This window comes from Globicephala melas, chromosome 15 (genome assembly GCF_963455315.2).
Source record: "Globicephala melas chromosome 15, mGloMel1.2, whole genome shotgun sequence".
NCBI lineage: Eukaryota > Metazoa > Chordata > Mammalia > Artiodactyla > Delphinidae > Globicephala > Globicephala melas.
Genome location: NC_083328.1, coordinates 41,135,805 through 41,151,115, shown reverse-complemented (window position 1 = coordinate 41,151,115; position 15,311 = coordinate 41,135,805). Strand labels below are relative to the sequence as shown.

General features: G+C 45.5%; 1 protein-coding gene across 5 annotated transcripts in view; it reads left to right on the top strand.

The window, feature by feature from the left end:
* RALGAPA2 (Ral GTPase activating protein catalytic subunit alpha 2) overlaps nucleotides 1–15,311 on the top strand; it is a 282,220-nt gene that overhangs the window by 23,956 nt on the left and 242,953 nt on the right. For 4 of the 5 annotated variants that reach the window (XM_030872473.2, XM_030872472.2, XM_060284396.1 and 1 more), the window contains exon 3: nucleotides 3,909–3,961. In XM_030872473.2, the coding sequence (XP_030728333.2) occupies nucleotides 3,909–3,961 (53 nt within the window). Of the gene's footprint in view, nucleotides 1–3,908; nucleotides 3,962–15,311 lie in introns of those variants that run through there. The other variant, XM_060284398.1, reaches the window with a different exon arrangement.

The following is a 15,311-nucleotide window of genomic DNA, read 5'->3' as shown; positions in this document are numbered from 1 at the left end:
GATTTGATCTCTGTCGACTTCAGCTGGTCTACCCAACAGTGGAGCGTCGTCCAGCGAGAAATCTCCAGCATGAAACTTTGCAAACCACTTTTCACCCATTCGATCAGTCACAGCACCATCTCCATACACTGCACAAATCTTTTTTTTGTGTTTCAGTTGGGTTTTTACCTTTCTTGAAATAATAAAGCATAATATGCTAAAAATGTTGCTTTTTTCTTCCATCTTCAATAATAAAATGGCTACACAAAAATTCACCCATTTTGATGTCTTTTTTTAAATGCATGCTGATGTGACCTGTCACAATACAATCTAGCAAAATTGTTTCGAATGAAGTTTAAGACAATTAAGTGCTATTAGACCACCTTACGGAAAAAACCGAATGAAACTTTTGGCCACCCCAATACTTACATGAAATATTCTTTGAAAACCAAGCCAATAAAGTCACGCTGCACATTCTGCTCTGTATTTATGTGGCAGGATAGAGTAGCCCGGGGAGCCAGACAGGTTTGGGTCCTTGCCCTACCCTTCTAGCTGTTTCTCCTTGGACAGGTTACTTCATCTGTGACTCAGTTTCCTTTTGTCAGCATTAAGTGGGTTGACACGTGTCCTGGGATTCCAGGACAAAGCATGGCACGTGGTCCGTGGTAACTGTTGGCTGTCATTATCATCATCATCTTTCACTTTTATGTAATGTGTTTTGGAAATCCTTGCACGTTAGCACCTGTATATCCACCACAGTTTTAAACAGTTGCAGCACTGCGTTGGGCAGAAGTGCCATTGTTCTGAGTGACTGACTGCTGAGTGACTGAGTCAGGACCACAGAGTTTTAAGGTTGGAAGGGGCTCAGGAGATTGGGTTTTTCACAGTCATCATTCTAGAGTTGAGAAAACCGTGTCCAGAGAGGTTATATCACTGGCCTGAGGCCACACAGATTGTTTAGTTAACTGTATAGCCGGAATTGCAACCAGGCTTCTTGATGCCATGTTCAGAGCACCTTCCCTGTACCAGTGGCTCTCAGAGCGCCTTGTGGTTTTTAGACTAGCAGCACGGGTATCACCTGGGCACTCGTTAAGCCTCCTGAATCAGAAACTCTGCAGGTGGAAAGTCAGCAATTGGTGTTTTAAGAAGCCCTCCGCTGATACTCATGTGCTCTCAAGTTTGAGAAGCACTGTTCTATTTCATATTTCTCCCATTAAATAAACAACACAGATGATAGGTTGATGGATAGACATTGAAATGTCACCTGTGTTGCTCACCCACAGGCAAGAGCATCTTCTACCTGGGGCCTAGACCATCCATGCTTTAGCATCCTGAAGGGTGCCTTTCGCCCTTGTGGACCCTGGCCTTTTGGACCCTGGCCCTGGCAGCTCTGTCTCCCTCTCCTGTTTAATTCTTCATTTATTCACCCATCCAGGATTTGAAGCTGACGATGAGCAAGGCACTGGGCTAGATTCCTGAGAGGAATCCGGAGATGTATCAGATGCTGAACATGCGTCATAGGTGGTGGTAGTTGCGGATGGGTCAGGGAATAAGCCATAGGCATGGTTCACCGTGGACTAGGTCAGAAAGTAGATGTGTTGTCAGATATAGACACCCCATCTGTGGCTGCTGATTTCCCGTAGAGTGCATGAGGGAGGTTTGGGGACGAGGTGGCCTTGGGGACGGAGGGTAGAGAATGAGCGACGGCAGGGAGGCCATCTCTGGGGCATGTCTGGGGAAAGCATTTCTTTTTCTCTCGACATCAGATGTATGAAAGAGGTTTATGCTTGCCTCGTGGGGAGCCTGCAATTCCAGGTTAAGGCATCTGAACTTCGTTCTTTGAGTGGTCAGGGCTCTCGAAAACATTGGCTACTAAGACAGTGTCTTATAATGTGGTGAGTGAACCGGAGGGAGGAAGACCAGTTAGGAGGCTGATGTTGTCATCCGTGTGAGGTCTGGGGACGCCTGCTCCAGGGACGTGGCAGTTGAGGGCAGAGAAAGTGTTAGGGATCTGTGGGTGCACTGACCGATCGTGAGACGTGGATATGGGAAAAGGGATCCCAGAGGGGGAAGCCAGAGATGCTTTCAGGATGTTGAGTCTGGTTCCTCTGCTGCCCTTGCAGCAGAGGGAGCCCTGCAGGGGAGTCAGGTGTGAGGGACGAGAGGGTGAGCCCGGTTTTTGGCAGTCTGTGTCTGCGGTGCCCGGGGCACTCCTGGGCTTAGGTGGGCTGTTAAATTATAGAGACTGGAGCTTGGGAGAAGGGAGGTGCAGTCATCCTGTTGCCAAGGGAGAGAGTGTATGCAGAGCGAGAGAGTGGCAGTCAGGGATTTGGGGGAATTCCTTCTTTTATTGGGCAGACAGAGGAAAATAAGGGGGGTAGCCGGGAGGGTGCCAGGAAGCCTGAGAATAGAGGAGTTCAAGGGATGAAAGGTCAGCAGCGCCCGCCAGTGCAGAGAGTTGAGTACCAGCAGGACGGGGAAGGGTGTTGTCATTGAAAGGAATGTTCTGAGCGGCCAGCGGGATCAGAAGGCAGACAGACAGGGATGGAGCAACGGGCAGTGAGACAGTGAGCTGCACGGGAGGTGGTCTTTGTGAAGCTGTGAGGATGAAGCCAGAGGAGCTGCGCAGTCCCGGGAAGGTTTTAGGGGCGCGTTTCCCTGGTCGCAGGCTGAGGAACAGGAGGCAGCAAATGGTGCCCGGTGTGGGGATGGGCTGAGACAGGGTCATATGGAAAGAAGAGGCCGTGGAGAGGAGCGTGTGGACCCCTGGCTGTTCCTGTGAGACTGAGGCGGAGGCCGAGCATGGAGGGGGGCTGGGGGAGGCCACACAGCTGATGCTCAGGCCCTGCAAGGGGCGCTGCTCCAGCCTCTAGTAGGTCAGGTCACATGTGGGCATGTACCCAGCATGCCAACATGTGTTCTTTTTAAATGAATTTCTCAGTTTTTTCCCCTGTGATTTATAAATTGGTATAAATCTTGAACTTAAATTTTTTTTCTTGCCAAATGTGGTAGATATTTCAAATATGAAATTATGTGATTTTTATCTTGCTTCCTAGCTCTGTTCCACTTCACTATTTTTCACAGGTGTGTGGAGGAGACAAATGTGATATTACGTATGATCAATAACAAGGAAAAAAATTAAAATCCATATCTGAAAAACCCCCTACAACCTAGAATCCTGTTTTTAAAAGGCCACCCCCTCCCCCCCTTTGCTCCTTCTATCCTTAGGAACATGTAGCGGTTCAAGACCATCAGTCAGTTTGTGCTGTGTAACAAATTGCACAACAGACCATCCCAACACTGAGCACCTTAAAACAACTACCAGTCATTTAGCTTGTGATTTTTCTGGGTCTGTTGGACCGTTCCTCTGGTTTGGGCTGGCTCACGCCTCTGACCAGTTGGTGGCGGGTGGCCTCATTCACACGTGTCCTGGTTAGCAAGCCATGCCCAGGGTGCCTTAGTGCTCCTCCATGTGGCCCCTCTTCCCCAGCTGGCAGGCTCTCTTGGGCTCCTTCACACGGTGGCCTTAGGGCTCCACAGTCACAGGTGCGGAAGGCTTTTCAAGCTCGCTTCACATTTGCTGTCATCAGGGAGCAGAGCAGGTCACAGGGCCTCTCAAATTCAAGGGCTGGAGAAGTGGACCCCTCTTGTTGCGGGGGAAGATGCTCCACTGTTGATTAAAACTTAGAAAGCCTGGAAGCTGTGTGTCACCAGCTAGCAAGGAGCAGCTCTGCTGAACGTGGCCCTGGGCAGTCTGGCTCCGCCACGCATCTGCATCCGTAACGCAGGCTGCACAGCACCTCCCGGGATCTTTGACTGAATGTCTGTATGTTGAGGCTTGAATGTTTTAAGATACCTTTTAGCATAATTTTTAATATCCTAAAATTTGTACATTGTCATGATAACTGATTTTTTTTTATATATTCCAGGGAATAATAAGTCACAAAGGGAGGAGCTGGACTCCATCCTCTTTCTTTTTGAAGTAAGTTTTTATTAATTCATTTAGCTTTTAAGATTCTTGTCAAAAATATGGTATTTTAGATCTTTAATTTTACTTGAAGATAAGTAAAAATGATGGACATGTATACCCTGCCTTCCTCTTTTACAAACAATGCTGCTAAGAATGTTCTTCTGACTTGTTTTCCTTGTGGGAGAATTTTTCCTGTATGGGTACCTAGATGGGAAGTTGTATGCACATTTTAAATATCGATATTGCCAAGTTGCTCTTTGAAAAGGTCATATAAACTTATTTATTTTTTAAAATATTTATTTGGCTGCACCCGGTCTTAGTTGCAGCACGCAGGATCCTCATTGCCACGTGTGGGATCTTAGTTGCGGCATGTGTGTGGGATCTAGTTCCCTGACCAGGGATCGAACCCAGGCCCCCTGCATTGGGAGTGCGGAGTCTCACCCACTGGACCACCAGGAAAGTCCCCATATGCAAGTTCTGAAGCATGAGGGTAAAGCTTGCGTGCTTGTCCCCCCCCCTTGCCCTCCCCCCAGTTTAAGATCCAGAAACGGCAGTTGCCTCTCCCCTGACCCCATCCCTTCTCTGCTCCAAAGGCAGCCATGCCATGCCCTTTGTGCCATTCCCTTTCTTTTCAAAGATGATTTTCCACAAGCATTTGTACCCCTAAACAATGCACCATGGGGTTTTGTTTGGTTTTGAGTGTCATAAACATGGTCTCATCTGGTGCACAGTCAACGTTATTTCTAACCTTTATCTGTGTGTTTGAATCTAGTGCTGGTTCGTTCATTCCATTCCCACTGCCGGGTCAGGTGGATGTATGATTTAATTCCAGCATTTCATCTGTAGATGGTTTTGGTTTTCTTGGTAGGTAGGCAGATGGTCTGGGAATAAAGGTGACTCTGGTCTCCTTGTCTTCCTCCACTGGCTCGGCCCTGCAGCGTGCTGGTAAATGGGAATGATAAAGGTGGTCTTCCTGTTTCTGATTTAAAGAGAGTTTTGTTAATGTTTCATCATTACGAATAATGTTTTCTGTAAATTTTTGGTAGTTACTCTTTATCATAATAAGGAAGATTGTTTCTATTCCTAGGTTGGTAAGATTTATAAAAAATCATAGATGGGTTTTGAAGTTTTGAAAAGTTTTTTTCTGCATTGATTAAGACGATTCTTCATGAATATTAATGTGGTGAATTCCAGTTCTGAGTTTTGGGAAGGCTAGTATTATGTTTGCATTTTTGGATGTATGTTCACAACTGAGGTTGGTCTGGATTTCCTTTCCTCATACTGTTTTGAATGATTCTGTTACAAAGGTTACAGGACCTGTTGTCAAGTGTCTGTTCTTTTTCTGTTATATAAAATACTTTGTATAAGATTGGACTCATCTGCTCCTGGAAATTTTTTTAGTCTTCCCTGTAAAAAACATCTGAAACTGATGCTTTTTTGGTTATGTTTTTTTTTAGTGGGAGGACTTTAACTACTCCTTCCATTTCTTTAATAGTTTTTGGATTACTCTATGATGATTCAGGTTTAATATTTCTTCTTGATTCTGGTTTGGTAAATTATATATTTTTCTAAGAATTCAAGGAATATGGTCTTATCACCAGTTTTAAAACTTATGGGCACGGTCCTTCTTTTAAGAGCCATACATAATCCCTTCAATTTTATCTGCTTTCGATTAACCTTCGCTGTCTCCACACTGTTGCTATTTCTTATTACTAGAAGTAGTAGTAGTAATAAAAGCATTTATGTTACACTTTACAGGTATGATTTTACTATCTTTCAGTTGCCATCGCAGCAGTTTTAAGCTCTGTTCTCAGTCTAATTGCTGTTCCTTTAAACGCCTTTTCTCTCTGGCTTAACAATCTTGTCTTAATTTACCCTTTGGTTCTGCAGTCTCACCACGAAATGTCTAGTTGAAAATTTCTTGCTTTGTATCTGTGTGCTTCCTATATTTCTGGATTCAAATCTTTTATAATGTCTGTAAAATTCTCTGCTACTTTCTTCTCAAATATTGACTCTTTCCTCTTCTTTCTGGCCATACTTTCTAGGATTCCCATGCAAAATTCTTGGTCTGTCCTCCGCATCCCTCAGGCTCACCTCTGTCCTCCCCACCCTGTCTCCTGGCCTTGTGCTCTGCCAGGCGGCCTCGGCTGTCTCTCCCCAGGGCACTGTCTCCATTTGGGTCTAATCTGCTGCTTCACTGTGCTATTGAGCTTTTAATTTCTATGTTTTAACTTCTTTTGGTTTGATATTCATATGTGGCTGGTTGCTTTTGATGGTCTCTTGATCCTTGTTCATTTTTAGACATCTTTTATTTTCTGAAACATTTATAATGGAAGAGTTCGTGCTCTGTATCTGATCATTCTTCTATCTGAAGTATGTCTTTGGTTGTCGAAAGCTGTTGGTTATTTCTGCCATCTCTCACGATGGCTTCTTTTCTTGTATGTTTTGTGATATGATTTTGAGATCAGATTTCATTGGATGCAGATTTACTCTGCTTGAATCCTGTTTTTCCAGAGGGTTTGTCTTTGCTTTTGCTAGGGGTCTGGTTTGAATCCCATTTTTTTCTGGAGGGTTTGTCTTTGCTTTTGCAGGGGGTCTGGGAGTGCTCTTGTTTGGGATCACTTTGGCTCCACTTGAGGGTCCTGGTTCATTACTGGCATCCCTGGTTCAGTTCCTCACACCCACCTTGGGATGGGCACAGGTGTCTGGAGCGCGCAGATGTCCATAAGTCCTCCTGTGTACTTGGTGTTCCCTCCCCTCCTGCTTCCTCTCTCACTGCTTTTTAAGTCCCTTGCTAGTTTCTCTGTGTCCTCCGAAGCCCAATAACAGTTAACTTTGCTGTCACTGTCCTGCAACAGGAAAGCCCATCAGAGCCTGTGGTCCTGTACCCACACAGAGGGGGTTTCAACACCTTCTCCTCGTGTCCAGAAAGTCTAGATTAAGGAGGGTGTTACTCCCCATACATTACCATCTACAGGGGATGTGTTGCCTATATAAGAGAACAAATATATATTACTCAAAGCTTCATAAAACCTTCATTTGGCACAGTAAATATGAATGAAAAATGAACTTGCATTGCTTTTGTTTTTGTTTATGTTCTCTCTCTGTCTCTCGCTTCAGAAGGTAGGTTGTAATTTGTATGGTTCGTTCTGAGAATTAAGTAACTTCATCGCTACCTTCTACAAGTTAGTGCCACGTAAAGAGATGGTTTATGAGGATTTGAAGGTAACTACTTATCAAGGTGTAAATAATTGGGAAAGGCTTCCTTTAGAAGAAGTGGTATTATTAAGACATGTTAAATCACAGAAGGGATACCATGTAAAGACTGTCTATAAATAAGAAATGGATTGAAAGAAAGCGCAGAGGTAAGGGAGTTAAGAAGGCAGGAAAGAGGAGTCTTAGGAGAGCTGCTGCCTGCTTTGTGAGTCAGGGCTGGTTGGAAGGGAACCTTTGAGAAAGGAAGCAGTCATTTGTTCAATGTAGTGAGCTACCGAAGACATCACACTGCTTGGATGAAGCAAGTGGCGACAGTCAGGGCTGCCAGCCCAGGCCGAGGCTCCTTCAGGCAGCGGGTGGACCTTCCCATCCTTATGTTGGGTGGCAGCACTGTACCCCTCAGAAGCTGACCTCCAGCTACCGTTGCCTGTGGCTTCAAATCTCTGTACCACTTGGAGTTTCTCTTGTTGCTGGTTCATGGAGATGTGTGTCACGTCTAATTGAGGTTACGGCTCCTTAATTTTACTCTTCTTTTAAAAAGATATTTCATCTGTCATTGCCATATGTTTCAGATGGGCCTGCAGGATGATGGTGTGGGACCCCATCAAATGAATCAACGTTGCTGACTTGACCAGAATATAAATATTTTACTCAGGCCATCCTGTTTAATCCTTTCCCTCGGAAATAGGTTCAGTCTTTCCAGTTTTTATCAATGGAAGGTTGGGGGCTTGGTTGTGTCAGGTGACTTGCCCAAGATTGCACATCTGTCCAGTGGTAGATAGAGATTTAACCTCTGGTCTCACTCTAGAACCCATTCCTTAACTCAGCGCCAGGCTGCTCACCACTTAGAAGTCTCGATATTCAAGCTGTATTCCATGGGCCACCTATACCAACACATGCCTATTCTTGTACAGGTCATTCATTCATTAGACACATTTATTGGGTACCTACTGTGTGTCAGGCACACTTCTAGGTGTTGGAGGTATGGCAGTGGGCAGTGGGATGGATGGAACGCCCTGCTCTCATGGAGCACGTCCTAACGTTTCATGGTAAACTGAAGAGTCCAGTGGTGAGAATGGATATGTCAGTGCTCCAGTAACCACCTTATGAGTCAGAAAATTCTGAAAGGCCCTTTTCAGAAGTGACACTTAGATGGTGGCCCTTGAGGTGGCTGCCTACATAGGGGAAAAGGAGGGTTGGTGTAACAGTGTAAGGCACCTGGTGAATGGGTTTCAAGATGAAATAATTCACTTGACTTTGAGCAGCGTCTGCATTCAGCAGTTGAGAGGTGTTCATGGTTCCTGGGATTTGTTTTAATCAGGTATGGTAAGACACACAGACCTGAAAATGATTGGCATGAAGGAAGACGTTATTACAGTGCATCCAGTGCCTTAGAAGCAGGAGGCATGGCGCGTCAGGTAGGGCCATAAAGAGAAGCTCCAAGGTGAAAAGAGCAGGCAGAGAGGGAATCCAGGGCTCTAGTGGAATCTCTGTCTGAGAGGTGGTTTCTGCAGGAAGGAATGGGCCAGGCGAGGTCGCCAGCAAGCTGAGCAGGTTAGGATTGGATAGTGTGAATAATTGCTGCGGCCCCCAGCTTTCAGTACCTGGTCGCCAGGCGATGCGGGCAGGGGATAGTGTCCCAGAGTGTGAGATCCCATTAAAGGAGGTGGCTGAGGTGTGGATTTGGGCTTGGCTGCTTTGCATATCAAAGGTGTGCTGGCAGGTACTCCCAGGAATTCACTAACCTGGGAGGGCAGCTCCTGCCAGGGCAGCGGGACCCCGGGTGTCAGAGCATCGACAAAGTGAGAGAGTGGCATGGACATATACACACTACCAAACGTAAAATAGATAGCTACTGGGAAGCAGCCGCATAGCACAGGGAGGTCAGCTCGGTGCTTTGTGTCCACCTAGAGGGGTGGGATAGGGAGGGTGGGAGGGAGGGAGACGCAAGAGGGAGGAGATATGGGGATATATGTATATGTATACGTATAACTGATTCAATTTGTTATAAAGCAGAAACTAACACACCATTGTAAAGCAATTATACTCCAATAAAGATGTTAAAAAAAAAAGAATACAGAAAACAAGAAGATACAGTTCTTAGATGGTGTTTCAGGCCGTCTGCCATGCTGTATGTCATCCCCCCTTTGGTAGAGAAATCGGGGAGTTTGGATAGAGTTTGATAGCAGGGCATTTCCCCAGCCTCCCAGTCCCCAATTAAAATGTACATCAGCAGAAGAGATTTCATATTAAAACTTACACATATCCTGGCCTCAGAATGCTACTTATTCATCTGTTTTTCAAATATCACAGAGTTAGAAATCACAGATACACGGACATTTAATATCTAGATCCCTTGTTTTTGAATTTATCTAAATTACCCCACCAGATTAAATAAACCCTGTTTTTTTCCCTTCCTAGAGGCTGAACGGGTTCTTGTTATCCTGTGAAGTGTGGCGGGAGCTGGTCTCGCACTCGGAGTCCCTGGGGCTCCCTGTTTGGCTGTTGGGGTCACTCTATGAGAGCACTGTCACCCGCACTTGGCTTGTTGCCCCCTGGCCTCTTTGCGCACAGTTTCACTCCTACCTCTTGGTGTATGCAGCTCTCTTTTCAGGGCCTGCCCTTTGCTCTCCTGCTCTTCCGGCCCAGTCTTTCAGGCTGTGTTCAGACCCCTCGTTTCTCCTGGCAGCTCCAGCTAGAGGTGCCCATTCTCTTCTGTCAGCTTGTATAATGCACTCCCACTTGGTACCGTTGCATTACAGCCGGATGTTCTTGGTTTTCCCTCCAGGTGTCTTAGATTCCTACGGAGACTAGGAAGTTCCTGGGGCCCCTTGTAATCCTTTGTGTGCCCCACACCGATTGGCACTTGTTAATATTTATTGTTGGATTAAAGCCTCTTAAATTCTCGACTTATCTCCCATGGGGTTTATGTGGTATTTTTCTATTAAAACTATTTTCTTTCCTTGCCTATAACTCCCTGGACAAAGGGGATGAGAGAAAGGTAGCAGAAGGGCTGGCGAGGTTTGGATCTGGCTTTGGCACAGCGCGCCGTGCGGCCCTGACTGAGGCAATGAACCTTCCTTTGCCTTGGGGTCCGCGTTCCTGCGGCAGGGGTGGGACCAGATGAGGTCTGGGGGCTCTTCAGCTCTGCCAGCAGCCTAGGGTCCCACAAAGGTAGCTTTGATGGAAGTCTCCAAACAAAGACGTCTTCAAAATAAGAAGTCCACGGGGGAGTCTTTTTCAGCATGAAATTTAGTTTCATGCTTTTATTTAGTTTTAATATCAAATCACTTTGATCAGCCTTTGAGTATCTAAACACCTCAGTTGCTGTCTTCTCTCGAGCAGCTCTGTTCACTAGAACTTTCTGGGACGATGGGAATATTCTACATGCAGCTAGGTGACCACTCGCTACATGGGCTACTTTGTGCTGGGAATGTGGCTGGTGTGACTGGGCAACATAAATTTTAATTGTAAGTAGTTTGATTTGATTTAATTTTTTTTTTTTTTTTGTGGTATGCTGGCCTCTCACTGTTGTGGCCTCTCCCATTGTGGAGCACAGGCTCCGGACGCGCAGGCTCAGCGGCCATGGCTCACGGGCCCAGCCGCTCCGCGGCATGTGGGATCTTCCTGGACCAGGCCACGAACCCGTGTCCCCTGCACCGGCAGGCAGACTCTCGACCACTGCGCCACCGGGGAAGCCCCCTTTTCATGCTTATTTTAAGATGAAAATAATAGTATAAACCAGGGACAGTCAAATAGGTTTGCACTTCATCTTGCCCCTTCCCTCCAGCCACCCATCGAGATAAAGAAAACACTGTCAGTGTCCTCCCAGGGCAGTGCCCACTGGTCCTCACCCTTCCTGCGGTGGGAGGTTCTGGTTGGAGAGGACTTGACATCAGAGCCATCGGTGAGCTGCCCAGAGAGCGCAGGTGACATGGGGCTTCTTCAGGGGCCAGCAGAGGAGGAGGGGTGATGCTGGGGTCCTTAGGTTTTATTTTTCCGTTACCAGCAAAGATGACAGTTTGTCTGACAAGCCTCCTACCTAGCGTCTGTGGGAGTGATGCTGGCTTGGAGGGCACTTGGGGGTGGCAGCCTTGCTGGGCACGCTGATGTTGGGGAATTGTTACTGACCGGCTGGGAATCCAGGGCTCTAGTGGAATCTCTGTCTGACGTTAATGGAATTCAACCCAGGCTCTCCGGTTCTTCAGTGTTCCAAGGGAGCTTATACAGAAGTGGGTTCAGCCTCAGATTCTTTTCCTCAAAATAGGGGAAAGGACTTTTAGTAGCTTCCCAGATGATGATAATTCAGCTGGACTGGTGAGGTGCCTGGGGTTGTGCGAGAGGAGGTGACATGATGTGCTGGTCTTCGCTCTGTGCAGTTGCTTTCCCTGTGCCAGCCAGCGATTTGAGGATTAACTGTATTTACCACACACACACATTTATTTATCTTTTCACTCTTAATTACCTCATTCTGCTCCAGATATTAACAGTGAAGAAGAATTGCCTGAAGAGAAACTAGAATAATGGATATAATAGGATTATAAGCAATGCTGAGATGTTTGTCCTCCCAACTTCTCTCCTCCTCCCCCACCATCTTTCTTCTTTTGGTGGAACTGTTTATCTTTTCCAACTGTTTGAAAATGAAAACAAATTAGAAGCTTCTGTGGAGGTTCAGGGGAAACGCTTGGACTGAATCATGGCCAGGTCTGTGCATTCAGGGCAGATGACCTGCAGGATATTAAGTCAAGGCCCTCTTTTCTTCTGAGCAAATGACACAGAGCAAGGCAGCAGAATTGTATTTTGACAATTAACTAGTTTCCACAGCCCTGCTCGCCCCTGCTTTATTTGTCATTAGTTATTCCAGACTGTCCAGCGTGCAGAAAACCTCCAGGGCTGCTGCCCTCCCCACGCTGAGGGGGAGGACTTCGCGGGCCTCTCACACTGTTAGTGCTTTTTATTTCTTTTTCCCGTAAGGACCACTTTACTGCTGGTGAGTGGAGGAGGGACAAGAACAAATAAAATGCACACGAAAAACAGATTCCTCTTAAATTCTTGGAATTTAAGTACTTACTGAGAATTTCAAAGATTTGGATGCTTCAATGGACTTTTTTGCTTGTTTGTTTAAAGGAATGATTCCAACTTTGAATGCGGCTCCTCGGTCATTGCCGTAATTCTAAATGACTGATTGCAGCTGAGAGAAGTCAGGGTCAGCTCACAGTTCCCGGAGAACTGGGCCGACAGATACTCCTCTCCATCCCCAAAGCTGCCCTGAGGTCCGGTTGGCAAGCATGACCAGGATACTTGGTCATCTTTCTGACATCGGGGTTTACTTTAATGTGTGACATATATTTAAAGTGATCATATAGAGACATAGAATTGCTCTGGCTTTCTTCATAGCGTTAGTCATGTTTGCTGTTTTTATCAACATTGGGCCCTTGGTTGGGGGCAACTCCAGGTGGTGACGTTCGTGTCACGGCAGAGTGTGACCTGCTCCCCGACAGCCCCTGAGACTTCCTCGGCCGGAGTTGCAGTGGAGGCTGGGTGGCTCGTCGAGCCCTTTCTCCCTGGTCTCAGGTGTTGTTTGTGGTGGTGAGTTAGCTCAGTAATCGCCCCTCAGTGCCGGGTCCTGTACGGGATGCTGGGGACATAACAGAACACAGGGCCCGGGTCTTCTGTTCCTGTAGCACATGGTTATCCTGGTGTCTGCTTTTGATCATGAAATGTTTATGATCTCTGCAGACTGGAAGATGGAAGCAAAGCATAAACATCGAGTCCTTTCTAGAATTCTGTGACTGCATTGTTTGCAGTTACAATTTGATTATCTTATTACAGCGTGTTAATAATTTGAGATGAGTGTCTGTGTTGAAAGGAGCCATTTTCAATGGACATTTTAACTCTAAATTTAATACCAAGACTACAGTTTTCCTTATGCCTTGTGACTTCCAGGTGAGAAACTTGGGATTGACCCAACAGGATATACTGAATTACTCAGTTTACCTCGGAGGAAGGGAAACTGGAGATGTCTGGAGCTGTTTGCGGCTGTGTGAAATTACATTCCCCCTTTTCTCTGCCGCAGCCCGGGTGCCCTGGCCCCGCTCTCCTGGGTAGCTGACACCTTCAGGAGTGGGTCGCCCAAAGGCAGCACCAGCAGATGCTTCCAGGAACCCTGCAAGGGCAAAGGGTAGAAACTGCATCAGGACTACACGTATGGAAACCTCACAGTGAAACGAGCACGTTGTATTTACTGTTAGAACAGCAGGAGATACGTAAAGAGCTTTTTCTCTCCCTTTAAATTGATTGGAATTCATATGGGAACACAGTTTGGACGAGTTGGTTTCTTTGTCTGTCAGTTTAGGAGGTAGTTGTACACAGACTTGCTGTGTTGTCAGTTTTCTGTGGCTTGTTTTGCTTGGATATGGCATGGTGGCTGTCACAGAGTGACACCCGGTGTGTGATGTGCTCCCGACACAGGATAGGCTGTAAACCTGCTGAGCACCAGCTGCTCCCACAGACCCTGGCATTCGCCCGGTGAACTTGGCAGAGGGGCTAGTCGTGAGCCAACTGCAGGTCTGCGACACTTTGTAACTGTGGGGAAGCGGGCGTTTAAATCCTCAAAGGTTCTGGGAGGGTGGGGACCACGTGCTGGCATCTCACTGCGGGGGGGCTGTTATTTCTCTACTTTCCACTTACCTGGAAACGCTCTGGGAGTGATTTTTTTTTTCCATTTTGTGAAAAATGACACAGAAAAGACAGACAACTGGTTGTGTTGGTATCAAAATTGAAAAGATCTGAAAAATACAGTTTTTAGCCAGAAAATAGAAGCTGGAAATGAAGAAGAGCTCAGCAGATTTGATTGTGACTGAGGTTTCCTGTGTCAGATCCTTGTGTGAAAAGAAGACTCCTCTTGGGTGTGTTCCAGTGAGTGTGTTATTCAGGGCAAGACCACATATTATGGGTAGAATTACCTGCTACTCTGTCATTTTCTGTATTTTATTGTTCATCTTTCTGTGTTTGAAAGCCAGTTCTGATTGACTTGGTCTTTGGTAGAGGAATTTAACTTATTTATATTTATTATTTTTATGTGATAATTAACATTACACTTTTTTTTTTCTACTTTTGTTTTTTGTGGGAGAGGTTACTGACTTTCAATGCTTTGCAATTTGGGAGATATACTTTCACTTTTCTGTCATTCCAATAATTGTCTTTAAATTAACAAAATGCTATTTGAACCTTTTTCTTTCTGTTATCCATATCAAGAATAAAGCAGTGTTTGGTGGTACTTTTACTCTAACACCACATATCTTTTGTACTTCTTACTTTTCACCTGTTTTAAGCATTTTATATCCAGATTATTTTAATGTTTTTTAGAATTTATTTCTCTTATGTTAATGATTTTGAGGATTTACTCTATTTTTCATACCCACATTAATTCCAATTATATAAATATAGCTCATTGTTCATAGTGTTTATGCACCTGCATCCTTGTTTTTGGATTGTTTATTTTAACTAATCTCTTTAGTTGCTGGAACATGACTCACTTAGTATGTTGAGGAAGTGAGGTGTGTGTCTGATAAACTCCCAGCTCTAGAATATCTTGTTTTTTTAAACTTCAAACACATACAGCTGGCTCTACGCTTTTTGAATCATATTTTTTTCTCAATACTTTGAATCTTATTTGCTTTTCAAAAGAGCTGTAGTTTACTCTAGTTCTCTGTATCACATGCTGGATTCACATGTCGGCATCTGGTTTGCTGTGGGACTCCTGTCCTCCATGTGTGTCTGTGTTCTGGTGCCCCTTCTTCTTGGCCTGGCCTGCAGTGAGCAGCTGACCACGCTGTCTTCTGAAGCTTAATGTTGCAGAGAGAAAGACTGAGGTCAGCCCGGGTTTTGTTACTTTGTGGATAATCCATTTGTCCTTTTTAGATTTGTGTAGGATTTTTAATTATATTTTCAATTTGCAGCTTGGAACGTGCTGCGTCTAGACATTTATCTACGTTCAGCTTATTTAGTTCTAGGGAGGCCTCGGGATGTGCATCGTCTCAGCGCAAGGTTATGGTGGGAAACCGCGGCAGACTCTAGATCCGTGTTTTCCAGGTTTTCATATGCACGTGATATTTTCTGATTTCAAATGTCACTTACTTGTGCA